Source organism: Petromyzon marinus, chromosome 13, assembly GCF_048934315.1.
Source record: "Petromyzon marinus isolate PM22_M1 ecotype Great Lakes invasive population chromosome 13, UKy_Petmar_22M1.pri1.0, whole genome shotgun sequence".
In the NCBI taxonomy this organism is placed as follows: Eukaryota; Metazoa; Chordata; class Hyperoartia; order Petromyzontiformes; family Petromyzontidae; genus Petromyzon; species Petromyzon marinus.
Window position 1 is genome coordinate 9,637,088 of NC_133679.1, and position 26,160 is coordinate 9,663,247.

Consider the following 26,160-nt stretch of genomic DNA (forward strand, 5'->3'; position numbering starts at 1 on the left):
AATCCCTAAGTGCCAAATACAGTGCTTGTCCCGGCTAAATAAAGTGTGTACCAATCACCCGTGCTAAATCTAACACCGCCGTGGATTTACGACAACAAGACACTCACTCACGCTTATGTAAATAATGTTTGCGCTCACACACGCACACAAACACCGCTCTGTTGCATTTCTCCGCAAGAGCAGCAGCAGCACCTGCAAAAAAAACCCCCCCAAAACTCTCCCGTTCCGGAAAGACAATCAAACCTAATTAGCGCAAGATCGCAGGAATCATTCCTAATTAGCCACAATTACATTGGTTCGCTAACGCGAGGATGTGGGGGGTAGGGGAAGAGAGGCTGGTGGGGGGCGGGTGGCTGGGTGGGGTGGAGGGGGGTGAAGGGGGATGGGTGGTGCCGAGCCCACGTTACTTTGATTGACGTGGCCGAGATACGCCTTAATGGCAATCAGGCGGGGCTTAATGACGTCCTTAGCGTGTGCGCGCTTAATGATTGGAGCGCGCCCGCGTGGCCTCTTCCATTGGCCGGGGCTTGCGGCTGCCGTCACGGCCCCACGTGGCGGGCAGGGGGAGGGGTTGGTGGTAAGGGCCGCGCGCGCTCGAGGCAAAGCGCTCCTTTAATTGGCTCGCGTAGTGGGGGGGCCAGGGCGGCGCTCCTTTAATTGGCTTGCATACAAAGGAGGAAGAGAAGGCGCGACCCCTTTCCCCCCACCCCACCCACCTCCACCGCAACCGCCCCCCAATCTCACGAACCAGCAAGCAAAGCAGCCAAGACCCTCGTCACCCCCCTCCCCTGCCCCCCACTTTCACGTCCAGGCACCGCCACCGCTGTTCGCATGCAAAAAAAAATGAGCGCTGACGTCACGCAGCGTCGTTCCTCCGGACGGAGGAGCGAGGTTGATTTTTTTTTGCGTTCCCCTCTCCTCTCTCTCTCCTCGCTCCGCTGGCTTTTTTTTGCTTCCTTCGGAGGAGCACAGTCGGGCTGGGGCTAATTTCTTTCCACCAACCCACCCACCCACCCCCGTCTCGTTTGCCCGCCGTTCAACCCGGCCTTCTTTGTGCGTTCCCCCTCCTTTACTCGCTCTCTCCTCTCTCTCCTCGTGGCTCTGTTAATAACTAAAAAAAATATATTATACGGTTGCTTGCTTGGTGGTTTGGTGGTCCGCGAGTGGGCTGGAGAGATTCGTCGCTTCCAAAACTGTTGTGGGGTGATGTGTGCGGAGTTCTGCTTCTTCTTGTCGGCCCTGCGGATGATGCCGTGACGACGTCGTTGTTGTTGCCGTGTTAATGGTAGCTGCACAGCGGCAGTAGTGTAAGGGTTGTTGTTTGTTTGTATGTGTGTGTACGCTCGTTACTTTGTCCAGCAATCAAGCCGTTCTTTGTTGTTGAGGAGGAGGAGGTGGTGGGTGGTGGGGGTGGTGGTTAAGCACGCGTGTTAGCTACGCGCGCCCTCTTGTCTCTCGCTTTCTCTCTCGCCTGTGTCGTGCGTGTTGTGTGCGTCGCTGTGGGTTGCTTGCCATACTGAAGTTTCTCCCCTGTAAGAGAGAGAGAGAGAGCTAGATAAAGGATCGAAGAGGAGTGTTGTTACTACCAAGCGTAGCCGTGGTGCGGAGAGAGAGAGAAGAGAGGTCGGCTCGGATGGGGAGGTTTGCCAGCGACATCATTGGCGAGAGAGGCAGACGAGGCTGAGGTTTGGGAGAGGAGGAGGAAAAGTGCAGAGGGGGGAAGAGACGAGAAGGAGAGAGAGAGGCAGAGGAGTTGTGGACGCGAACATCGCCGCTCGCTCTGCGCTGATTCTGTGAGCGCCAGACCCGCGGCCGTGCTGCTGCTGGTGGTGGTAGTGGTGGTGGTTTTTGTTATTTATTTGTTGGTGCTTGCCGTCGCGAACATCGAAGCCGAATACTGGAGTTATCCCCTGCCGAGACGGAGCTGCTGGCGATAGGCAGCAGCAGCAGCGCGACATGTATCCGCAGAGCAGACACGCTGTGAGTACCTTTCACCTAACACCACCCCCACCACACGCAACAACAACCACCACCACACAACAACCAAGCAACACCACCTATCCCAACCCCACCAGCAACACCCCCCCCCCCCAGAAATGCTCGCATCCCCATCCCCTTGCTGCTCGTTGTGGCGTGAGTGATGTCTTTTAGGGGGCCCCCCCATCTCACCCCCCCTCCTCCTCCTTTGTCGGGCCGGGGACCCAGCTCGGTGCGCCGGGTTCCCTTCCGTGCCCCCCCCCCCCCAAGCTCCCTCCCTACGCGAATTTAATCTCAAAAGTATCTTGAATCCAATATCGTTGTAAATATAACACGATAGATAGCGTGTTGTCACCGCCACCACCGCCACCATCGTCACGACCGGTTGTTGTTGCTGCACGGTGTCACCGCTCGTCCAGCGGCGCCTCGTTTAGAACCACAGCCCGTAGTTTGGTCCCGGCTATCCAGCAGAAGATCCGAGAGACAGAGCGGACTCCTTTTGTATTTTAGCGTCGTTTAAACGAGGAGTCGTCCCCTTCCTCTTCCTCCTCACAGTTGACGAGGAGTGCTCTTGTCACTAAACATCATCTGCTAATCCAGCAGCGGCGGCGGCGGCAGTCGTTTAACAATCGAGGCCGTGGCTGACGAGAACCAGAGTAGTCGTATTAACCAAATGGCTGCTACGTTAATATTGGTCTTGGCAGCGGGTGGCTGCGGCTACGCTGTTCGCTGTGTGCGCGTGTCGTGTCCTCGTGTTGTTGATACCACAACCACCACCACCACAACAACCACTACCACCAACACCACAACCACCACCAGGACCGTCGTCGACCTTTCCACAGCAAACAAGAATGCCTCGCGCACATCCACGACGCGACTGTCGTGAGCAAGCCCCCCTTTGTGCGTTGCGAGACGAGCTGTTGCGAGACGAGCTTTCGTTTCCCTCCCTTCCTTCGTCGTCAACATTCTCGTCTTGTCGCATCTCATTCCGGCGTGGAGGATGCAGAGGGGTTGATCGCCACGATAGAGAGAGTTTGTGTGGGGGGGGGGGACGGGGACCCCCCTTTCGTGGTAGATTCAAGCCCGGCAATGGCGCGAGGCGTAGAGACTGTGCGTCTCCCTAGCCTCGCCGATGTCTCGCGGTGTACAGACAATAGCGTAGCACTAAAACAGCAACATATACTCACTCACGCGACGTACAACAAAGAGAGAGACCCACCACCACCACACCACCCACTACGACTACCACGATGCATTGTGATGACAATTGTTGTTAGCGAACGCCTATTAATGCCGCGGTGTCAAACAAAAAACAACCACAGCGCCCCCTCCACGGCTGCCTTTGTCTCCCCAGCTAGAGGCGATGTTTACCCGCACGACCCCAGGCAAACAACGCCTCTCAGACGGTGGAGTTAACATCGTTTTTGTTTGTGAAGGCCCCGCGTACTGTCTGTTCTGTCTCGTCCGGTTCGGATAATTCACGATGTCACACGAATTTTTTTTTTTAATTGCTCGTGCCTCGAAAGTGCAGAAAATGGATATTATTCCGCACAAACTTCGCGTTTGTGGCCGGAACTTTACGTGAAGGAATGACACGCACGCACACACGTTTTCTCAGTGAAAATAGCAACATTTCAAAATATCCTGGTCACAAAAGCAAAGTTTGTGCGGAATAATAGCCGTTTTCTGCACTTTTGATGCATACACAATTAGAGAATAACACTCACTACCCAGGAGTAAAAGAAATGGATTGTTTTGTTACACCGTGATAATCATCATCGTCATCAGAGTGAACTCTGCGCCAACGGTTGTTGGCCGTGGCCAGGAGTCAAACTTAGGTTGGCCGGGTTTCTGTCGCGGTGTGCTGCGTGCTAACCACGACCCCCGCCACCTCTACCCCCCCCCCCCCATCTCCAACACACACACACACGCGTACATAAGAGACAAACATTTCAAAAAGCACGTATATATACACACACACACTGTCCTTCAAATTGTTTTCATAAAAAGCTTCCGGCAAGATAAAAAAAAATCCTGTGTAATGTATAACCACCCGCCCCCCCCCCCCGTTTTGCAAAGTCTTTGCTCCTCCACTCTATAGTTAAGAGGCTATTACGAGGATGTTGCACATTGGGAAGGCATGTTCGAGATTCCAGTGGTCGCCTCGCACGCAGATGGTTGCGGTTGATAAATGGGCGACAGTGGATTGTCGTGATGGCGCTTTGGATTCTTCGCCCCGGGGTGCGAGATTGAAATGACTGATTATAGTGATTTACGCTCCCTGGGTAGGCTCTGCTGGCGGCGGGCGGGCGGGGTTGTTCGGCTTGGGTGGGAATGTAATCTGTTTAAAAGGAAAGATTGGGGCTAAAGATGTGTGGTGGAGGAGGAAGAGTGACGGGGAGGGGGGGTATGGAGGTGGCTCACGCTGGAGTCTTGTTTGATGATGCACTGGTAAGGCCGTAGTCGTGGTGGTGGTGGTGGTAGTAGTGATGGCCTGTCTGCAACTGGGGCGGGGGGGGGGTGTGGAAAAATATATATGGGGGAGGGTAGGTGATGGCATTGTGTGGGGGTGAAGATGCCTGGTGATTCATCAGTTTGTGTTCTTGTCTTTTTCCCAGGCGCCACCCCAAGCCGGGCAGCCCTTCAAATTTGCCATCAATGAGACTTGTGACCGCATCAAGGAAGAGTTTCAGTTTTTACAGGCGCAGTATCACAGGTGGGCAACGTGACACATGCAACGACGACTACCACCACCACCACACCCCGTGCACCACCACCACACCCCGTGCACCACCACCACACCCCGTGCACCACCACCACACCACCACCACCACACCACCACCACACCCCGTGCACCACCACCACCACACCCCGTGCACCACCACCACACCCCGTGCACCACCACCACACCCCGTGCACCACCACCACACCACCACCACACCCCGTGCACCACCACCACCACACCCCGTGCACCACCACCACACCCCGTGCACCACCACCACGATAGCGTAGCTGCTTTACGACGAATAAAAGAACTCAACACATCCTTCAAGAAACAAGGCCCTAAAAATAATAAAAACACGGGAGTGCAAATGTGAGCTCTCGCTGTGAGGAAGGGCCGTTGCCTGAAACGTCACGCTATTGCCGTAGTCTCCAGATTACAAGATACACTTAAACAAAATTATCCTTGACGTTTTGGGGCGCATCTTACTTTCTGTAGTGACTTCTAATCCTAGAGAATACTGCATATATTTTTTTCCATTTTCATGCAGCGTCATTGATGAATACGTTGCTATTTTGTTATGTGTTGCCTGTGGCGCCGCTGCCAACGCAGTATCACGCGATTATTGTTTTAATTTTTAAGATAAACACGAATTGTGTGGGGAACACACGAGTGATTGTTGCCGTGTAAAGAATGCGCCGAGGGTCCTGTGTTAGCGGCCCCATTGCCACATTTGGCTTTGGGAATATGTGCATACACACGGCGTGGAGGGATTACTCGTACGCCCGTTAAAATTTGAACTGCGTTGTTGCACGAGGCCTCATTCGCAATTCTGCGTTCATGAACCTACGTGGCCTTTTTTTGCATCAGGCATCCTCATCACTGGTTGTAGGATTCAACCTGACTTTGGTTTTGAGAATCGTGGAAACAGCAGCCCCCTTGTGTGGTGTGGTGTGTGTGTGTTTACACAGTTGGAGTTTATAGCCAAACAACTTGCCGAAAGAGACGTTCCACTCATAAAAATAATACAGATCTTTCTAACGTTGACTTGGGCAGAGCCCTTGGTGCAGAGCTGAATTGCGTTATTGAAGGAGGTGTGACAAGGTGTGAATAAAAGGGAAAATAAATATTGAATGTATGAATAACCCAGCCGTATATAAACAACCAAAGCATTTTATTTGTTATTAATAAAGTAATGTTTCTGGTAGAAGGTGCCAAAATGTTTGTCTGATATAAGTGTCCTCTATTTTTTGTTGCCATCTTGCGTCATCAGTTTGAAGTTGGAATGTGAGAAACTGGCCAGTGAGAAAACAGAGATGCAGCGGCATTATGTCATGGTAAGCCTTCTATTGTGCAGAACGGTACTTGTCGAACGCATTGCTGTACTGAGGAATCTTTTGAGTTGAACTCGTGTTCTTAAATGTCAAAAGACATGGGTCCACTTCCATTGTCCCTTAACCTCTCAGCACGCTCCTTCGTTTTCATAATGTGCCTTTTATTATGCGCGAGCTTGTCCTTTGTGACCTCGCCCCATGCTAACCAGACAGAAGTGCTATTTTTGTAAGACAAGATTTCACAAAGCATCGCCTAAGCCTCACTAATATTGTGTCCTATCTTTGACGTAATCCAATTTGCTTTGGGTGTGTGTTGTGTTATGAATCCTTTCAAAACGCTAACGGCACAATGACTGGATCGTCTAATCAAATTTTCCGTGTTTGTTTTTCAGTATTATGAAATGTCATATGGCCTGAACATCGAAATGCACAAACAAGTGAGTGGCATAATCTGCACAATTTGTACTTCTTGTCATATTACCTTAAGTGTATTTGTCACCAATGGAAAAAAAAGCTGCTGTATAGTTTTTGTTTACATTTGTCAACTATTGGGCCCTTTTGCACCCACCGTATGATTTTAGTTTTGTCTCGTTCTGTGGTATAGTCAGCTCAACTCTGTTGCGTCTATTCCAAACTATCTGCATTTTCTTATGGCCTGGTGCACCTTTTTCTGCATGTGAATTTTGAGGTTGCAGGAAAGCAAATTCGTCTATAGCTTTTGTCCTGCTTTCTTTGGCTAAATACTCGTAACTTTGGCAGCTGGCGAACTATTTATACTTAATTTTCCCAAGCAATTTCTTGGTGTGTCAATAACTGACCCGTAGCCCACCCCACAGGGAAATGGGGATGTAATGCAGACGGCTGTGTTCTGTGTGAAGGGATTATATTTTTTCTGACACGTGGAATGGTGGCAGGCCTTCCTTTATTGGATCGGCATCCCCCGAGGCTTCTGCCCTGTGTTTGTGGAAGGAAAAAAATAGCAATTAGTATAGTGTGACTACCATTAATCTAAACAATGAACAATAAAAAAAGCCACTTTAAGCGTAGTTGTAAATTTGTAAAACCGCATGTAAAATAATATAAATTACCTGTATAATGGGAGTTTTATCCACGCCTTGACAATGTTTTGGAAGAATATTTACACTTTTGGACTTGAAAGAGTAATAACACTTCAATTCTTTCGGCTTCGGGAAGCTGCTTATTAATCTGAGCATGTCTGCAAGCAGCGATCTGCAAGCTGTTTGCCTCGAGACATAATGAGATGGATTTAAAATATGATAAATAGAGCGATTTGAAAAGGGTGCATCATGCTTCTTGGGTTCTTTTTAATTGCACAGAGTGAAGAGTATAAAGCTGTTTATAGATATGTTTTGCAACTGTCATTGTCGTTAAAAATAAAACGCAAAGCACATGAATATATGAAAATATTGCAAATTAAATGCAGCATTGACTTGCCTGTGGTTCGGCGTACAGTAGAGGTGTAGCGGACTCCTCCCACCGCAGGCAATTTCAATTAATTGCCGCAATGATATTCACAAAATCAGTTATCTTTTTAAACGTGGCCAACGCGGCTGCAGGGATGTCGCGCTCTGACATATATACGTACGCACGCGCAAATCTCGGTACTTGTATCAAGAGATTCGAAATCGACATTGACCGATGCTTCATTATCGTAAATTATGTTTTAGCGTCCACAATGGCAAAATTTAATTAATTTCGTGCCATTTCCAATTTTCACCATCCCACCTTGCCCGCGTGTAGCATCAAAGCTGAGTTGCTTGGTGCAACAAGTGATCCTGCCATGACGTTAGAAGGGTTTCTGTTGTCAAATTTCAACACCCTAAAATTGTCATTCTTAAATTTATGTGGATGTGAAAAACATGGTGTTGATGAGAAGCCCTTGCTATTAATGTTTTTTATAAACCAAATTTCTGTCGAGATATTTAGCCATTTTTTGCGGAAATTAGTCAACGTTTATTGAAATTAAGCGTGAGGTTTGATTGTCTTGCAGTGTATGGCCATGTATTGTTAGTCACAGTAAATCTAGATTAAGCTAAAGTGAAAGGTGACTTTTTTACCTACAAATGAGGAGTCCTATCTTACTTGAATTTAGTAAACACTCATCAGGTGCTAATATCAACATCCACCTATTTACATGTAAACATTTTTGTTAAATATGTCGTAGAAATTGCATGCGTATGGCATGGGCACGTTGAGGCGACATCTCTGTTTTGTTAATTGTCGAGCGTTGGTGAGCTTCAACTGTAGCCACCGATGAACAAAGCAAAGGGGCCCGAAGGTACCGAACTCCCTGGCCCTTAAATAATTTAATATCATGGGTAGTTGTTATCTGCGCGCGTGCTCGTATGTCGAACGTGCACATTCCTCGGGCTGAGTGTTATTGGTTTGCCGCTGAAGCGTAGCAGTGACTTACAGTTGGATTAAATGCTGGAGAGGTACTGAAGACCGACAGAAGTAGATACTCTCAGACCGCGTCGAATTGACCGTTTCTCCCAAACTTGAAAAAACACCACCACGTGCTTTATCTCCACACCATGTGTTTTACATTTTTTTTGTTCTCAAGAACCCATAAGGGGCAAGGTGAACATTCACCATCGCGTTATCTTCGTTCAATAAGGGTTGCACGAATTTCTGTTATGAATGTTTTGTTATTGTTGTGTTTTTTAAGTTATCTTCTCCGTCTCTCAGAACTAAGAAACTAAACAGTGTATTCTCTTTCAGATGGAGATAGTGAAAAGGCTCAATGCAATCTGTGCCCAGATCATTCCGTTTCTGTCACCGGAGGTGAGTATGGACCAAAATGCCTCCCTGCTGACTGCAAGTTGGTGGGAGGTGGGTAGAGTCAACGCTGTATGCCGTGCTTTTATATCCGTGCTTTTGTGTGTCTGTAGTCTAGATGGGTGGGAGTAAGTGCTTAGACCATCTGCACAGACCCAGCGGGGCTTGTTATTTTGGCATTAGTGGAAGCGCGTTGTTTTAAAGGCAGTCATTATCCTCGGTTGGGGTTTTTTGTGTGAGTGCGCACAATAGAAAAGTGGTAGGATGAATATGGAATGGTGGTCATTAAACATACTGTTTTGAAAAACCTGTGTAGCACTTGTTGGCCCATCCACATTCTGAAAGTAAAGCAGCATGGCAGAAGGTATTTTCCTGGAGGGAATTTTAATGTAATAACGTGCGACTCATTGACATTGTTAAACGGACATGTAAAAAGACAGTCATTAGCTGGGCTCCTGGATTTAAACAAAAATCTATTTGTTATAAGTGCCCATTAACCTTTAATTCCGTTGACCTTTATAATGTGAATCATTTTGAAATCTGCAAATGAAAAATAAATCTGATAGGAAGTGGAATGAATGAGTTTTGAAAAAAAAATGTATATTTGCTTTCAGTGGCATATTAAGCAAGGGCTGTGCATGCTTATCCAAATCAACGTTTCACATTGCTTTGTCAAATGCGGTGTAAAGCATTTCCTGTTGGTGAACCAATCTCTCTGTGCAATTCCACACTTTGCAGCCAAAAGTACTGTCTGTGACTCGCGTTTTTATTTTTATTTAAAATAACACGTAACTAATACATGGCGGGGTTTTAGATTTTCAAATTACTGCTTCGGTAAACTTGTAGACAAAATAACAGGTTGATTAAAATTATCACCAGTCATTCAATGCCATCGAGGAGAAAGGAAGATATCACCTTTTCAACCGACCGCCCTTCTTTATGGGAAGACTAATGTTTTCACAGGCAAGCATGGAAGAATAGGCAAAATTCCCTCCAATGGGGCTGCACCTTTATCTTTGTATGCAGAAGCCTGAGTCTTTGACAGTCTTAGCAGGTGAGGTTTGGTGCTTCAGTGATGGACTCACCGGCATGCAGTGAGGCATTATCCATCAAACATTTCTGAAATAATCAGTCCCCAGGAGTTAACGTGCGATTTGTCCGACCCGAAGTGTAATGAGTTTTAATTACGTACGTATTGTGGATTTTTGTCGTTATTTAACAAGTTATCGTCGGTACTCTTACCGTTCCTGGTGTTAATCCTGCTTCAGGATTGCCAACCTGAGCTGCTGCAGCCTCTCGCTCTTACGAGTCTCTGGACCCTAGCGGATGCACAGGCAACGCGCGGCCGGCGCTGCAGTGAAATGGAGTGCATTTGGTTTCTCGTCTTTTTCCTCTGACTGCTGCAGCACCAACAGCAGGTGATCCAGGCTGTAGAGAGAGCTAAGCAGGTGACCATGTCGGAGCTCAACGCTATCATCGGGGTACGTGCCCTTCCCAACCTGCCGCTGGTTTGTCCTCTTCCACTTAACATTTCTTTGATGACTGTGACGCCGTGAACGCTCGCCGTGCCGAATGCTTTGTCCGCCGTGGTGCGTTTTTTTTTTTATTTTGGCCGTCGTTAAAAAATGCAACACATCACAAGCGGCCTCTAGGGCCGATCCATAAATGGGATTTTATGTCTCGGTTGTGCGTCGCCTTACGTAAATGCTTATCTTCGTGAAAAATGATATCAAATATTCTGCAATCGGTTTAAGCAAGCCTGACGTCTGATGATGGTGAATGTCGAGTACTTGCTGATACTAAACCGAAGCTGCTGAAAAGATGCACTCCCAGAATGTCCTGTGGGCTGATGGGATTTGTGTTTTTAATGCTTTTAACTTTTTACATGAGCGACAAATATTTGAATAAGGCATTATTTTGTTATTACATTATCCACAATGATGCTCAATGATTAGTACCTCTCAATAACAATTTAGATGGTTTTCTCAGAGTTTAGCATTTGGCATTAAGCGAAGTATTAGAAAAGAAACCATAACGTGGTTTTTCAGTGAGCTTTTGTTTGCTTGAGTAATACACTATAGATTTGTATGTACTTTCATTTAAATAGACAATGTAAAACAAAATCCAATAGCAATATCCTTTTTAAAATCATCTTAATATGCTCTCAATGCCTCCAAACACATTTATTTGATAAAAAAATATATATAGGCTTTCAAGGACCGTGCACTATTATGCGTGGGAATGCTTTTTTCCCCACTATCAAAGGTCAAAGTGACACATAAAAAAATACTTGGTGTGAATTCCCCACCTAGAATGTCACGCAAATTAACTTTTAGGTGGGGGGCTTCATGTTCAGGAAGAATGTTTGGGTGATGGCTTCAGCAGAATGCATTTTAGGCTGACAGAGAGCATTGTGCAAAACTTTAAAACAAAACCGTGTTTGTAGTATCGGCACAGAGTGTATTAGTCCGATCTTTTTAAGAGTTGATGGAACTGTACATGGTCGTGAGTGCATAATTAATATTTATTTACGAGTGCTTTTAAAATTAACTTTAACCCTTAATTTATTATGAACATCATCATGCCGTTGTTTTGCCGGTTGTTAATTGTAACGCGCAGCATTGCTCAAGATGGTTTTAATTAATCTCGGTGGGGGACAATTGCGTTCGTGATTGACTGGCAGACTGCGTCACATGGGTCTTTGGGCAAACGTTTCTTTGGTAGCGTTAATAATATATATATTGTTCAATGATGACATGAGCAATGCCAGTGAAATATACGTGCTCTATTCTGGGGGGATTTGCCTCGCCTTGCCGTAATACACGGACTGATAAAATATGTGCGGGCGTACAGGTGTGCCGTGAGGAGCGTGCTACTATCGCTGCCGCCTCACTTCATGTTCGAGCCTCGGGCAATGCAGCTATTAAGACATAGATGCTATTTATAAGGGAGGCTGGTTAGCTCTACAGTTGGGGACATTTTCTTGGTAATTGCAGGCAAATTGGCCCACGAGGCTCGCATACAATGGCCCACTGTTGCAAAGAGCGCCGTGGGATCATTTACATCAAAAGGCAAGCCACAAAGTGATGGCAAGCCAATTTAATGTATATGCCCGACTTTGAAACGCTATACTTAAGTCATTGCGCATCCCCCATCCCTCCTTTTTTGCAGATTAATCCCTTGCCTCACATCAAACTCTTGCAATATTTATTAAGTTTGTTTTGCTGAGCGCAGCTCCAAAAGCCCACAGCGCCAAGCGGCCAGCTACAGACGGCGCTATTTGATGCATGATAGATCGGAGTTGATGCCTTCCTTGAATTGAGAAATGTGATAAGAATTTGAGAAAATGGACGATGGGAGGTAATTTCAGAGTGGAGCAGTGTGAGAGAAGCGTAACGGGTGTAAAACCCACCGCGGTATGGTGTTTGAGCAGCACAGTATTGGTGATCCATAAGAGTCGGCAGTCCTCCACATGGGTAGCAAAAAAGCACTTTGATATTTGCGAGCAGCATAATCGCGTTCGCCGGCGTCCGTTGACACCTCGACGCCAAATCTGTCGTGACGTTTTCAACTGTAAAAATGATCCCGTTGGATGGAGGAACGCGTGTGATTTATCTATATATACATGTATTGTACCTTAGCAACAGCAGCTGCAGGCGCAGCACCTGGCGCACGCGCACGCACCGCCCGTGCCGCTGCCCCCGCACCCATCCGGGCTGCAGCCGCCCGGCCTCCCGCCGGTGAGCGTGGGCAACTCGGGCCTCCTGGCCCTGTCGGGGGCCCTCTCGGGGGCCCTGGCGCCACCTCCGCACATCCCCAGCAAGGAGGACAAGAACCACCACCAAGACAACAACAACAACAACCACAGAGGTTTGTGTTCACGGAGGCGAAACGGCACTTTGCACGCGTTCGACTCTCGTTTTGGTTGAAGTGGCAAGAGTGTTTGTTTTGTTGTCATCATCATCTGCAGCCATTATCAGTCCACTGATGGGTGAAAAGGCCCCCCCCAAAATGTCACCATTTATATTGCTCCATCTCCTCATGGCAAATGTCCTCTCGGGATTCGTTACGTTCCTATCTTGGCCGCCGCGCCATCATCATTCTTGACCGTCGACCAATGTCCCTGCCGGCTGAAGCCCCACTTTTCTCTTGAGAGGTGGACCAAAAAAATGTGCGTACTGGAGTTTTAACAAATGTGCTTTTCCTTTTGTATTTTTTTGGCTCCTGTGATCGTCTCCGGGCGTATTAAATCTTCGGAAGCAGACCGGGACCCAGGCCCAGTAAGCACGCACTTAACATTTAGAAAATGTAATTGTACCATTTTAATCGTAAATGATGGCGGGTTGGGGTGGTGTTACTGTATAATAATAGGGTTTTTCCCCTTTTTTTCTGGCAACAAAACTGAAACCCTTTTACAAGGATTCATGTCTGCATTAACCACAATACCTGCAGTAAAAATGCAAACAAAAACCATACTATGATAATATATGCATTGTCCTTGAAACTGATTGGTCCACACCAAGGGACGGCTTTCTTTTGAGCCTCGACCCAATTGGTGCTCGACCAGATGATGCCAAAAGGCATACAGCAGTTTCAAGGACAATGCATATATTATCATAGTATGTTTTTTGTTTGCATTTTGACTGCAGGTATTGTAGTTAATGCAGACATGAATCCTTGTAAGAAGGTTTCAGTTTTGTTGCCAGAAAAAAGGGGAAAAAACCCTATTATTACATTTTGGTATTGGCAAAGGAGGTCTAATGGTGTTACTGTATTTTATGCTGAATGGGCTAAGCAAAGGAGCGATGCGCCCTTTTAATGTTTAAATGCAATTTTGAAAATAAGCATAATGGAGCTACACAGACTTGCTCTTGTTGCAATTAGTTTACAGTGCAGTTTCAAATTGCATCAATTTGTCCACTGGCTGTAGCATAAGATGCAGTTAAACATGCTGAGGGTTTAATGTTTTTCCCAGCAGCGGCTAATTATTGACCAAAAAAAAATTGTTGGCTCAAAATTGTTCTCTGCTGCACTAAATATAGAGGACTCTTAATTTTAATTGTGCCCAGGGAGTGCCACCAAGCGACATTTCCTCATTTCAAGTGGTTCGCCTAAAGAGAAAAAGACCACGACTTTACATTAGAACGAGCTGGAAATAATTTTATAAAAGCGCATGCCGCCTTCGCTTATTAAAGAGTAAATAATTTCACTTGTTGGTGCAGTCCTTTTTTGCAATGTGCTTGCGTATGTATTGCTTTTTTTAAAAAAAGTTTGGGGTTTTTTGGACAGGTGCAAATCGATTTGGCACTCGGGAAGCGAATTGTCGTAGTTCAAGTGGAAGAAAGTTGTTTGAGTGTTCCATGGTCCCCACAATTGTGCTCTCCCAAGGTCTTGTGTTTTTAACCGAGCTGCAACACTAGTAATAGGCTCTTTATGCAGGTATATCCCTGTACTTGTGGCCATTGAATGCTTTTATTATGTTTGTTGCTCAACAACATATTTCAAAGCCACAACAATTTTTTTTGACATGCAGGTGGTCAGGTAAGCTAAAATATCAGGTTGCCAAGCTGGCAATGCTGAGGTCCAGGGTTCGAATCCAGGTAGCCTGCTGTGATTAAACCAGTTTCTCAAATGGAGTGACTTGATGGTGTAAAAATGATGGCACAAAAAACAACCGAAAATACATTTTGGTTCTGCACTTAATATGGCTAAATTCCGCGTATAAGAATCAGAAATATCAGTGTGACTCTCGTAATAATTAACATTCAATGTGGCAGGGCAGGTGGGAAAGTTCTGCCCCCTTACTGAGTCGACCAGAGGTCACTTGATGGGATTGCAGAGGTACCCCTGCGGGTGTCTGCTTTTGTGGGCCATTTATAGAATGTAGGGTTGCGCTGCTCTGCGAGGTCCGAATGGATGCTTTGTCTCATGACTGACATCAGTAGCGCAGACGATATACAATTGGGGGAAGAAGGCAAAGTAATGAATATGCTCGTTGATGTGATTTAGTGGCATGAAATAGAATGTTTAAACTTCGGGGCCAGTAGTGATGGCTAAACTTGAGTTGTGTCTTGTGTTATAATTCCAGAGTAAGTCCGTGTCACCAGCTGGCAGCTTGAGAAGCAATGAAAAATTCAGAAATTCGTCCGACTTTGCAAATGAGAACAAGAAGAGGAAGATGGATGTGAAGGAGTCTATGAATCACTACGTACGTACATGGAACATGTGGTTAATCTGCATCACTGATATCGGCTTTTTAAATGCTTTGACGTACAGAAAGGCCACGTTTTTTACTGTTACGGCAAAAAACGCATCTTTAACGCGTGCGATGTTTTGGCATTTACAGGACAGCGACGCTGACAAGAGTGATGACAACCTAGTCGTGGATGTCTCAAATGAGGTTCGTAATGAGCGGTTCGTAAAAAAAAAAAACGGCACTCAGAATTGCGTCCGGTGGATTATTAGCATAAACACAGGGCAGCGTGGTCCGTGGCTCGCATGCATAAAATATGGGCGACTGACACCCGCGCGCGATAAATCAGGCAGTTTTAGAGGCGGCGAGGCACGGGGTCATCGCGGGAGCCACGCAGGGTTTACGGCACGCCTGTTGTGTTTGACGTTAACTACTGCGGAGACTTCGCCTCCAGCAAAGGAAGCGTGCGGGGCGGCCTCGCTGTGGCTTGTTGGGTTGGTGCGTGTCACCCGCCGTTCACGGTTAGCGTCGTTTCTCCCTCCCGCCTTACGCCTCTTCCCACCCCCCCCCCCCCTCTTTTTTTTTGTTTTACCCCTCCACCTTGGGGGCAGGACCCCACGTCCCCCCGGGGCAGCCCGGGCCACCTGCCCCGAGAGAACGGGCTCGATCGGTCACACGGTCACGGCCCCCGGAAGGAGGCGCCCCCGCAGAGTCCAGCGTCGGTGGCGTCGTCCAGCAGCACTCCGTCCTCTCGCTCCAAGGACCACGCACAGGTGAGGGTTTGGCGGTGGTGGCAGCGGCAGCTGCGGTAGTGGTGTGACGGCTGTTAACTTGGCAGGCCTCGCCCGCTCGCCCGCGCCGCAAGGGGATTATTTATCTGGCCCCGCCAGTCGTGCTGCTGGGCTGCGACCTCGCGTCCTTTCATGTGGTTGGGAGCCATCGTTCCCCGGTGACCATTATCGCGCTTGCATGGAAATAGCCGGCCCAGGTGCGTAAGGGGTTGAGGTGCACGAGGTCTGCCCCCCCCCCCCACCTCAGTGCAGGTGCTTGTTGCTTCGCTTGCTTTTTTCGTTTCGTTGTAGGTCACCGGTTTAATGTAGCTTTGTTGTTTTGTCATAGCATTAGAAGTAATAACGCTGCTCTTTTTGTTGCCCAAGGGGGGGGGGGGGAAGGCACACTGGGAAAAACTTTTTTAGGAAGGTTTTGCATTGGCTGGATTGGACGATTCTGTTGATGGGTTTTGGGGGTTCTTGTTGGGGGAAAAAAGTGGAATACGAAGAGGGAGTGCCCCCCCCCCTCTCTCGCACAGTGGGATAGTGCTCAAAGCTCCACACGTAGATCAAGAATTCGGCGCTGTACTGCCATCTCTTAGCCAGATTGTAAATGCCCCAATCGTGTTGACCTCCTTCGTGTGCAAGTACGCCGCTGTGTTTATTTCAACACGCGACTGCCCACATTGAAGCGTTTCATGCTAGATCTAGTTGCTTCTTGGATCATTTTGTTTACGTGCCTGAGGTTTCCGCACACTTCTCTCTATGTAGCTGGAGGTTAAAGAGCCGCTTGTCCTTTTTAATTGAACTCTGCAACAAGCTCGGCCTTGGCGTTTCGTTACAGATCGATGGGAACTGTGTTAACATGCGCCTCGGTTCTTTTGTTGTCGCTGCAGAACGAGAAACCTCACACCCCAATGTCCGCCTCAAGTACCCCAGCCTCCTCAAATGACCTCCCTGTGCCTGGCACGAGCGGCTCGGCCAGCCTTAGGCCCATCCCAGGAAAGCCTCACAGCATGGACCCTCTGGGTAAGGCGCACTTAAAGATGATATGCCTTTTAAGAGGGGAGTGCGCGTTTGGTGTTTCAAGTGGGGGCGATGGCGTTCTGTCCAGGACTGAGTAATGCGATACAAGAATAATAAATGCGCCGTGACCCTGCGGCAGTCGTACATTTAGCCATTTGCAACAAGTGATGTTCTTTCATGCTTCTGAAACGTGAGCCAGGCGAAGCCTGTTGAGATCCAGCAGCTCCACCTCACACCCCGGATAGCATTTGTTATTTTTATAATATAGAAATAATGTTGAAGGTACGCTTGGGTTTGATTATCTAAGAAAAAAAATCTGTTTAACTTTTTTTCATTTTCAGCCATCCTTTTAAACACAACCAAAAAACCCACTGCCTTGAAGTTAACCTAAGTGACAGATGTCATCGCTGCTTGGCTTACTAACCCCAGCGTGACATCACGGCTAGTGCCTAGGGCTGCAACGGGTGTTTGCGAGCAGCTCCCTTGTGGAAAGGGGGCCAAGAGGCCCAAACAAGTAGGCTACATGGCCCGGTTAATGCCGGCTTGGGCCCCCGGGTAAGGCTACCGTTGGAATCTGGGCCGAGCCCAACCTTCCTGATTCTGTGCGCCATGCCAGCCCACTAGTTAGGCGGTCGCAACACCGTGGGTTGGCGCTAAATAATTCCGCCATGGGGATGTTGTTGCAGGGGCCGGCTTCAGGATGCCTTTGGCTGCGGCCGGCGGGCCGTTTGGCAACCCCTTTGGGATGATTCCACACCCCGGGCTGAACGGAGAGCTGGCCAGCCCCGGGGCGTACGCCAGCCTGCACGGCATGTCCCCGCAGATGAGCGCCATGGCGGCCGCGGCCGCCGCCTACGGACGCTCGCCCATGGTGGGTGCCCGACACGCTCTGCATTGGTCGACTGCGTGGTCACATGACGGGCTTCGCTCGCCCACGGGGTGTAACATCGCACTCGTACGTTTGTCTCGCTTCATATTGGCTGAATGCACGGTCACATGACCGGCCGACGCTCACCCATGGAGGGTGCCCGACACGCTCTGCATTGATCGACCGCGTGGTCACAAGACGGGCGTTACTTGCCCACGGTGGGTGTAACGTGGTCACGTGACCGGTGGTCCCGCCCGCAGCCAGTTGACGCGGAGCCGGCGGGTTCAGTTCCCACAAGTAGCCTGACCACTTGTCTTTTTTTTTTTGTGGGCTGTTAGCACACGGTGCAGGCTGATGTAAAGTGGGAGTGGGGGATGCTGCCGTGGTGTACCGGCGGGGCACACTGCACGTGCAATCCAGTGGTCGTCGGTTCCATTCGATCTCCCAGCGCGTGTGGCGAGTGACACATTGGACCAAGTTTCTTAAATTCCACTTCGCCGCACACCCCATACCCCGGTCTCTGTCCAACTTAGTATGATAAATAGGTTCAACACAAAGCAGACCTAAAACACGGTAGGACCAACACCTCGGCCGTGGCAGATCACTGTTATAATTCAGTAGGCTCACATGACATTGACTTCTCCAAGACAGAGGTTCTTTGCAAGCAATCTGGCTACCATGAGAGATTCGTTCATGAGGCTATCCACATATACAAACAGAGACAATTTCAACCGAGAAGATGGATTCTGGCTTAGCAATCATTGGAAGGATTTGATAAACCATTTCGGGTCTTAATTGATTGTTCACGCTTACGGTGGCTTTCAGACCGCATCCATTATTTTCGTCTCCCCCCTCCTCTTTTCCGAACATAGATGGGCTCGTCCATCTGAATAACTGCCAAATCGCTCTCCGTGGTGCTAACGTAAAAAAAAACCGCCACTTTTTTCAAATTTTCTTGCTGTGGTTTTCACACCTGATAATGATTGCTTGTGTTGCAGTCGAAACGTCTTGAGAATTTAATTGTTTTATATTTTTATTATTTTATTGTTTCCCTTCTACGTGGTGACTTTACCGAAAGAACCAAGAATATAGGTTCACCACAGTCGATTGCTGGGTCATGTGTGGAGAGCTACATCGGTGCTCTCACACCATTTCAAAGATGTCTGGTGAATGTGGAAGAGTAGGCCACTAACGTTCTGGAGGGGGGCCTCTCTATAAGAGCTACCTGGAAGGGGGGGGGGGGGCTGTTCTGCCAGCAGTGGCATGAGCAAGCACTTGTGGGGGTTACATTTTCACTTTTTTTAGTGTTAAATGGATATACAACAAAAATTACTTTTACCCCCTGTTATTGTAGTAGTGTTTCATTTTGATTGTTATTCTTATTGGATCCGAAAAACTTGTACACATAGATGAGTGCGACTGTCTAAGCGACTGCTGTTATCTCTAATGATATTTCAGATTGGTTACAAAGCAGAATTTTGGCACAAATATATTAAAGTCTGTCTTAAAAAAAAAACCCAATGCCTTTACCAAAGTTCCAAAATGTGGATGCCAATAATTGCAGCCCAAAGGTTTATTGATTTAATGCCAAAGGGCAGGGTCATAATGCTTTCCTAAATTGGTTTGCATAATGTAAAATTATTTGCAGCTCTTATTTATCCACTTTTGGATGAAGACCTCCCCATGCTGTGTCGATCATGGATTTTGTTTGATTATATTTGACGATATTGGACAGTGGGGATTGATGATGTGGGGAGGCAGGATACAGGATCAGTTCAGATATCACCACCAATGTCAGCCGTTGCCAGAAATCTAACTCTGATCCCAGGGTTCGTAGAGAAGTGTGGCACTGATCCCCCAAAATCTCATGTTATTAAACACTTTATAGAAATGTACGATGCCCACCAAGTCATTTTCCTCCCACAATAGAGTGCAACACTTAAGCTTATTAGAAAGTGGACGAAGTCCGGTACAGGTTAGTCGTAAAAATATAAACTTTTAAATACAATTTAAAAAAATATTGCACTGCCATATTATCCATGTGTGGTGCTGTTAATATATGACGTGCAAGTTTATCTTTGATTACCGAGGAATATAAGTGACCTCCCACCTGGTCAAATAATAAACTGCTTACTGCATGTTTTAATTTAATGAGTCGCTCCCAATATCTTTTGCAAAAATACGTTCCAGAAACCAAATTTTACGTCAACACGGGTTTTTGTAATATGTTCCATTTTTTCCTGAATTGGCTGTTCAGACGGGTTTTGCATACCTCCTGTCACTTGCACTCTAATACGATTTTAATTCTTACGCGTCAAGGTCCTTAATGGCGCGTGATTAACGTTTCCTTTTCGTGCGCTCACAGGTTGGCTTTGATCCACATTCGCACATGCGCGTGCCCGGCGTTCCCCCGTCTCTGCCCAACAGTATTTCTGGTGGAAAGCCGTAAGTACCGCACATCAATAGCACTTAGATGTCAATGCATTGGTGACGGTGATGCATGACGACTGCATATAAGTCGGATGAAATCCCCCCCCCGCCTGTAGATGATGCACGCCATCACTGCCAGATTCCTCTCCTGCATGCGTTAACGAATCCACATCATCCCCCCGCCCGCCCTCCAATCCCTCCACTGACTTCTGGACCAGTCTCGGTAGCGAGATGTGAACTGCCTCTCCTGGTATACAGGAGGTCGTGGGTTCGATCCCGACTCCTGATGCTTGTATATTTGGAGTTTGCGTCTCTCTCTGTGGTCACGTGTATTTTTCTCCAGGTCTTCCAGTTTTTTCTTCTACATTTAGGATCAACATGCGTTTAGAATATTTGGCTGATATAGATTTCCACGTGAAAAGGCACTTTGAGCTTTCATTTGTGGCCAGGTTGCTTCTGAAAAAGAGCTATATAGCTCAGTGGGTTTAAGAATCCCGCTCACCTCTTTCAAGATCCTCCCGACACTTGCCCCTGTCGACCTTTGCTCTCTCAGCTCGCTGTAGTGCCCGTCGCGTGCGCTCTCCTCCCGACAAACCAAGCCTTTTTGGCCAAAACCTCTCCAGCCAACCTTTTATTTTAGTGGGAAGTCACTTCTTATTCTGCCCCTACTATCTAACCCCTCCCTACCCCCCTGGCAATCCGGGGGGGGGATGTAGGGGGGGGATCTGGTGGTGTTGCGTTCAATTTTATTAAGTCTATTTCACGGGTGTGATCGATCTAGGCCATGTGTCAGCAACCAACATAACAAGAAGTTCCATTTTTTTCGAATTCGGTAAAAAAAACATTTCAAGAGCCGCAATGCAATGTGAATACGAGAGACGGTGGTCTGTTAAAAAAAAAAGTCACGAAGCGGTCCCTTTTAAGAGCTGCATGCGGCTCCGAAGCCACAGGTTGCCAACACCTGATCCAGGCGGACGGAAATAGTATGGGTTTTGTCTCTAGGAAAAGTGGAAATCCGACTCTTCGTGTCTATGCACCTCCGGTTCTGCACCCCCAGAACATTACGCGCGCTCAGGGGCTCCCGCACAGAGACTTGTAAAAAATAAAAAAAAGCGCTTTGTATCTCTCCGTATTTCTCCAGTCTAAATAAAGATTCTGATCCATGCGACAAGACTCTCTGTGCCTAAGTCCAGGCTCAAGGCCTTCCTTCCTCTTCTCTGCCGATGACTGACTTCAAACAAAAATAAATATGTAGTGAGATATGCATGCCACTGTGATGCACTGCTGTTTCTGTGCAGGCTCGTGAAGCGCGGTTGCAATTGCAAATATTCCACGATAAGTCCCAATGGAGCCGTGTTGAGAGTGCTTTGCGCGCTACATCTTTGCGTTTTGGTGCCACAGGGCGTACTCGTTCCACGTGAGCGCGGACGGGCAGATGCAGCCCGTGCCGTTCCCTCCGGACGCCCTGATGGGCCCAGGGATCCCGCGTCACGCGCGGCAGATCAGCACGCTGCCGCACGGCGAGGTGGTGTGCGCCGTCACCATCAGCAACCCCACGCGCCACGTCTACACGGGGGGCAAGGGCTGCGTCAAGATCTGGGACATCGGGCAGCCGGGAACCAAGACGCCCGTTTCCCAGCTCGACTGCCTCGTAAGCTGATGTTTGCAACACGCAATAATAACAAATAAATGCGTGCCTTTGTGGAGAATGTACGTATGTATGTATGTACTTTTGTTGAACTTCTTTCAGCACCGCACTTAGCCAACCATGCTAATCGGAGGTGCGGGGGTTGTAAAGTATCTCTTGGCACGACTAATGCCATCACTTGGAAATCATTGTGCATTGAATTAGGACTTTATCGCCCCCCCCCCCCCCATATTTTAAGATGAGGGTTCTTGCCGCTTAACATGTGGCAGTTCACCAGCGTTGCTTCTCAAGGAAGTCTGGCTGCTGATGATGAGACGCTGTGTGGCGAAACTCGCGTTTGCTTGCATTGAAGCAATGTTGCTGAAATTGTGCACTCCACAGAATGCATTGTGGTTGAGGGGTAGTGTAAAATAACACTTGTATATTTTTCATGCGGTGGAGTAACGTATGTAGGAGATGCGTTGTCTGCTTGTTTATTTTGGAGTATACAATTTGACTGCCTTGTCGTGACATCAGGGATGCTCCTGAGTTGCCATGGTTACCGCGATGGTTTTTCGTTTATTTCAGTCAAAGTGATTGCCTACTCACATAAGAATTCAGACGGTGCTCATCTCCTTATTGTGGCCCTGAGTCATTGGTGGAAAGTTACGCATTCTTATGGTGTGGACAAGTTTATCTATGGAATTATAACCGCACTTGACTTCGCCCACAAGGTGGTACACGTCTCGTGTACACGCACTTTGTTTTGGTATACACAACGCTGAAGCAGAGTTGCGCAATGTGTGCGTGTACAACATGACGGATGTTTGAAGTGTGTACTCTCATCCAGTATTTTAAGAATTTTCAGTAAAATGTTGTTGTCGTTCTTGTTAAGAATCGGGACAATTACATCCGGTCGTGCAAGCTGCTGCCGGACGGGCGCACGCTGATCGTGGGCGGCGAGGCGAGCACCATCTCCATCTGGGACCTGGCGGCTCCGACCCCGCGCATCAAGGCGGAGCTCACGTCGTCGGCGCCCGCGTGCTACGCGCTCGCCATCAGTCCCGACTCCAAGGTGTGCTTCTCCTGCTGCAGCGACGGCAACATCGCCGTGTGGGACCTGCACAACCAGACGCTCGTCAGGTCCGTCGCCAGCCGCTTCCAGCAGGCACCAGCAGACACGAATTGCCGCGCCACGCCGCGCGCCAGAGCCGGCGGCTTCATAAAGCGTGCGTGCCCTGGGTTCGACTCGTCCCACAGGCAGTTCCAGGGACACACGGACGGCGCGAGCTGCATCGACATTTCCCACGATGGCACGAAGCTGTGGACGGGAGGCCTGGACAACACCGTGAGGTCGTGGGACCTGCGGGAGGGCAGGCAGCTGCAGCAGCACGACTTCACCTCGCAGGTGTGCTGCCTGCACCCTCTTCTTCTTGCCCTGTCTTGCAGTCAGAGTTTTATAGATATTTAGTTTATCTAAGCCCCCCCTCACCCCCATCAGCTCCCCACCTTATTCCCTGACGAAGCCCAATCTGTTGTCTAATTTTCACAACAGTTGGATTCTGTGTCATTTGGAAAGCAAAACGTTTGGCCACAAATCAATTGACCGTGCCTATGCTACCTTCCACTCACCTTTTGACAAACATCACTTCTGGTTGAAAAACCACACCCAGCGCCGACAGCTCGAACGCCGGCCACGAAGCCGGGCCAAGAACGCAGGCCGATGACGCGCGGTGTGAATGAATGTCTCTCCTCGCCCTCGGTAGATCTTCTCGCTGGGCTACTGCCCGACGGGGGAGTGGCTGGCCGTGGGCATGGAGAGCAGCAACGTGGAGGTGCTGCACCACAGCAAGCCCGACAAGTACCAGCTGCACCTGCACGAGAGCTGCGTCCTCTCGCTCAAGTTCGCCCACTGCGGTGAGCGAGAAATGGGGTTTCGATTTTGCGGTCGCTGTGATTTATTATGTGTCACGTGGCGCGTCACGAAAACGACGACCGTGATGAAAGACCACGTTGTTAATGGTTGTTCGTGCGTGTCGCTTTACAGGCAAATGGTTTGTGAGCACCGGTAAAGATTACCTGCTGAATGCCTGGAGAACACCCTACGGGGCAAGCATATTCCAGGTAGGTGTTGTCGAGTGGTTTTTTTGCAAAGTTTGCAGGAATGGCGTTTCGGTTAAAACTTGTTCCTGTTGGTGGTTGTATTTTTTTATCTGCGAAAAAATGATTGCACGGACAAAATAATGTTAAAGCGAGAGGCTGCGAGTGCTTTTACAAACGTCTTGATTTCCCATTTTGCAGTCCAAGGAGACATCGTCCGTTCTGAGCTGTGACATCTCGGTGGATGACAAGTACATAGTCACTGGTTCCGGGGACAAGAAGGCTACCCTGTACGAAGTCATTTATTGAATCGCGCGTGTACGTGACGACGTTTTTTGGAAAACGCGGAGTGTGTGTGAGCGCGCACGTATGCACGTGCGTATACAAATTGCCTTTGTGAAATCTGAGCCTCTGAATCAACAACGGTGCACATATCTCAGCGGAGGGCGGCGGCGGCGGCGGTGGGCGCGGGCAGGAATTGCTGTTGGGTGAATTCGTTTTAAGAAACTACACAAGCCGATGGACACGTTTTGTGCCGAAATGAAAGAGATGACGCCGCGCGGGTGTTTTATAGCGAAAAAATCACTCGAGGGTGGTCTACTGCAGTGGTCAAGCAGCCCCCCTGCCGAAAGAGCAGTAAAACGTCTCTCGTTTTTATATAACTGTCAAACTATGCTCTCTTACTTATGATGTTGCACTGAACAAACAGTCTCTAAATGTTACCGACTTTCTCGTGAATTGGTAAACCTGTCTTGGTGGGGGGGGGGGGGGAACAAAAGCAGCCGTCGGGCGCCCGTAGGTTCACTAACTTGTAAAATCAAGAGTGTGTGTCGTGTCGTATTTTATGGATTGCTTTTGTGTATAAAATGTAAATATTGAATAAATCTTGATCTTGACGATATGTTTCGGTTTTTTTGTTTTTTCAACCGTTGGGGCATATGTAATATAGGAAAATGTACATACCCATACCGATTTTAAATAATTTTATTTTTAAATAATGAATAGTTGCTTTCTGCTCGTACTGTAACCATTTACAAGAAATTAACTCGTTTAAAAGCAAGGTTTGCATACGTTTTAAACACCTTGTTTAGTGTTTTGATGCTCCTCTGTGTTTTCTCATGTCCAGGATATTTACTTTCAAAGCAGGGCAACCCTTCAGTATCGCCATCGATGCACGTTTCTCGGGCACAATTGACGCCCATCGTGTACCTGTGTCCTCGTTTGAATTCAGGATTCATAACGAAACGATGCTGGGTGGGGGAAGCGATGACGCAGTGATCAGCACACTGCGCCGTTGAGCCGACAACCCGAGTATAGTTGGCAGCTTCGGCTAATGTCAGTAGCCGAGCGATAACTCTGACTGGTCGTGCCCCCCTTCCTTTCGCCGACCCACACGCACCGGTGTAAAGGAAGGAGGATTAAACACCCTCTCCCGTCCCCCCGCGCCCGACAGCATGGGGAGGCCTTCATCTAGCAGTATATTCCATAAGGGGCTGTAAACAATAGCCTTCTAATGGTAAAGTACAGTATAGCATCTGAAAATGGTGACCTTTCTGCAACCTCGTGTGTGCATGTATAGAAACTACCTCTGGCATCAATAAGGGTCTACTTTTTATTATTACGCGCTTTTATTTCGGCCACTTCCTGGAGTTGTGGAGTTCTGCCATTACGAGTAGGGTACATTTCATTAAAGCGTGTTTTTTTTAAAAGTATTTTTAAATATTACTTATTATTTCTCCAAAGCTTCTGGGACGTAAAGGTTCCCGCGTGTCATTCCACGCTTCCCTCTGTTGGAGTAGGCAGAATTCCCACTTATCTTCAATCTTGATGCCTTCATCGTTACAAAAGGGATGGGGGGGGGGCCCTATTCTCCCCGTTGCCTGCGTAACAAAGCGGCGAACGCTCGCGCCAATCCTTATCCCAGCGTCGGCTTTTGTCGCCGACGGCACCGTCCCGAAAGTCTCTCTCGCGTGATCCAGCGCGTCCAGGTTCCATCGCCCAAATTTCCGTTCGTCGCAACAACAACAAAAACAACTCCTGCCCACGCTAAATCGAGGCGTCCGTGCGTGGTTGACGCGCCTGCTATATCCCCTCGACCGCCGTCACTTTGTCTTCACCTCGCCACTCGGCGGCTGCGGCGACGTTTCTCGTCTCTCCGCATCGCCGCTTTGCGCAGACGGCGGAGGGGACGCCCATTGATCTGGCGGGAGACGTTCGGTGGCTGTGCATCCCGTAACAAAAAAAAAAACCCCATTTTTGAAGTGCCGCACACCCCCGCCATGCGAGACCGACGATAACGGCAACTGCGGGCTGC

At 48.3% G+C, this 26,160-nt stretch overlaps 1 protein-coding gene across 7 annotated transcripts; it reads left to right on the forward strand.

Moving 5' to 3' along the window:
- The first annotated feature begins 769 nt into the window (after positions 1-769).
- Positions 770-24,742, forward strand: LOC116941981 (transducin-like enhancer protein 4). 7 transcript variants are annotated; one of them, XM_032953428.2, is made up of 20 exons: positions 770-1,980; positions 4,596-4,693; positions 5,973-6,036; positions 6,426-6,470; positions 8,776-8,886; positions 10,239-10,340; positions 12,474-12,702; positions 13,093-13,112; positions 14,921-15,040; positions 15,179-15,232; positions 15,637-15,798; positions 16,692-16,824; positions 17,508-17,692; positions 20,055-20,134; positions 21,521-21,770; positions 22,642-22,889; positions 23,007-23,154; positions 23,513-23,663; positions 23,794-23,870; positions 24,048-24,742. In XM_032953428.2, the coding sequence occupies exons 1-20, from the start codon at positions 1,957-1,959 to the stop codon at positions 24,153-24,155; spliced, it is 2,409 nt and encodes an 802-aa protein (XP_032809319.2). In that variant the 5' UTR covers positions 770-1,956; the 3' UTR covers positions 24,156-24,742. The 7 variants fall into 7 exon arrangements, with proteins under 7 accessions (XP_032809319.2, XP_032809321.2, XP_032809322.2 ...); XM_032953430.2 differs by having other exon boundaries at positions 771-1,980; positions 10,239-10,313; XM_032953431.2 differs by having other exon boundaries at positions 771-1,980; positions 8,776-8,838.
- Positions 24,743-26,160: the final 1,418 nt, after the last annotated feature.

What these genes read in the sequence shown, in the direction of transcription:
- LOC116941981 (XM_032953428.2), top strand. Translation starts at nt 1,957, where the DNA reads ATGTATCCGCAGAGCAGACACGCT. An exon ending in TTACAGGCGCAGTATCACAG is followed by an intron (nt 4,694 to 5,972) that starts GTGGGCAACGTG and finishes TTGCGTCATCAG; the next exon opens with TTTGAAGTTGGAATGTGAGA. An exon ending in AGGAGTCTATGAATCACTAC is followed by an intron (nt 15,041 to 15,178) that starts GTACGTACATGG and finishes TGGCATTTACAG; the next exon opens with GACAGCGACGCTGACAAGAG.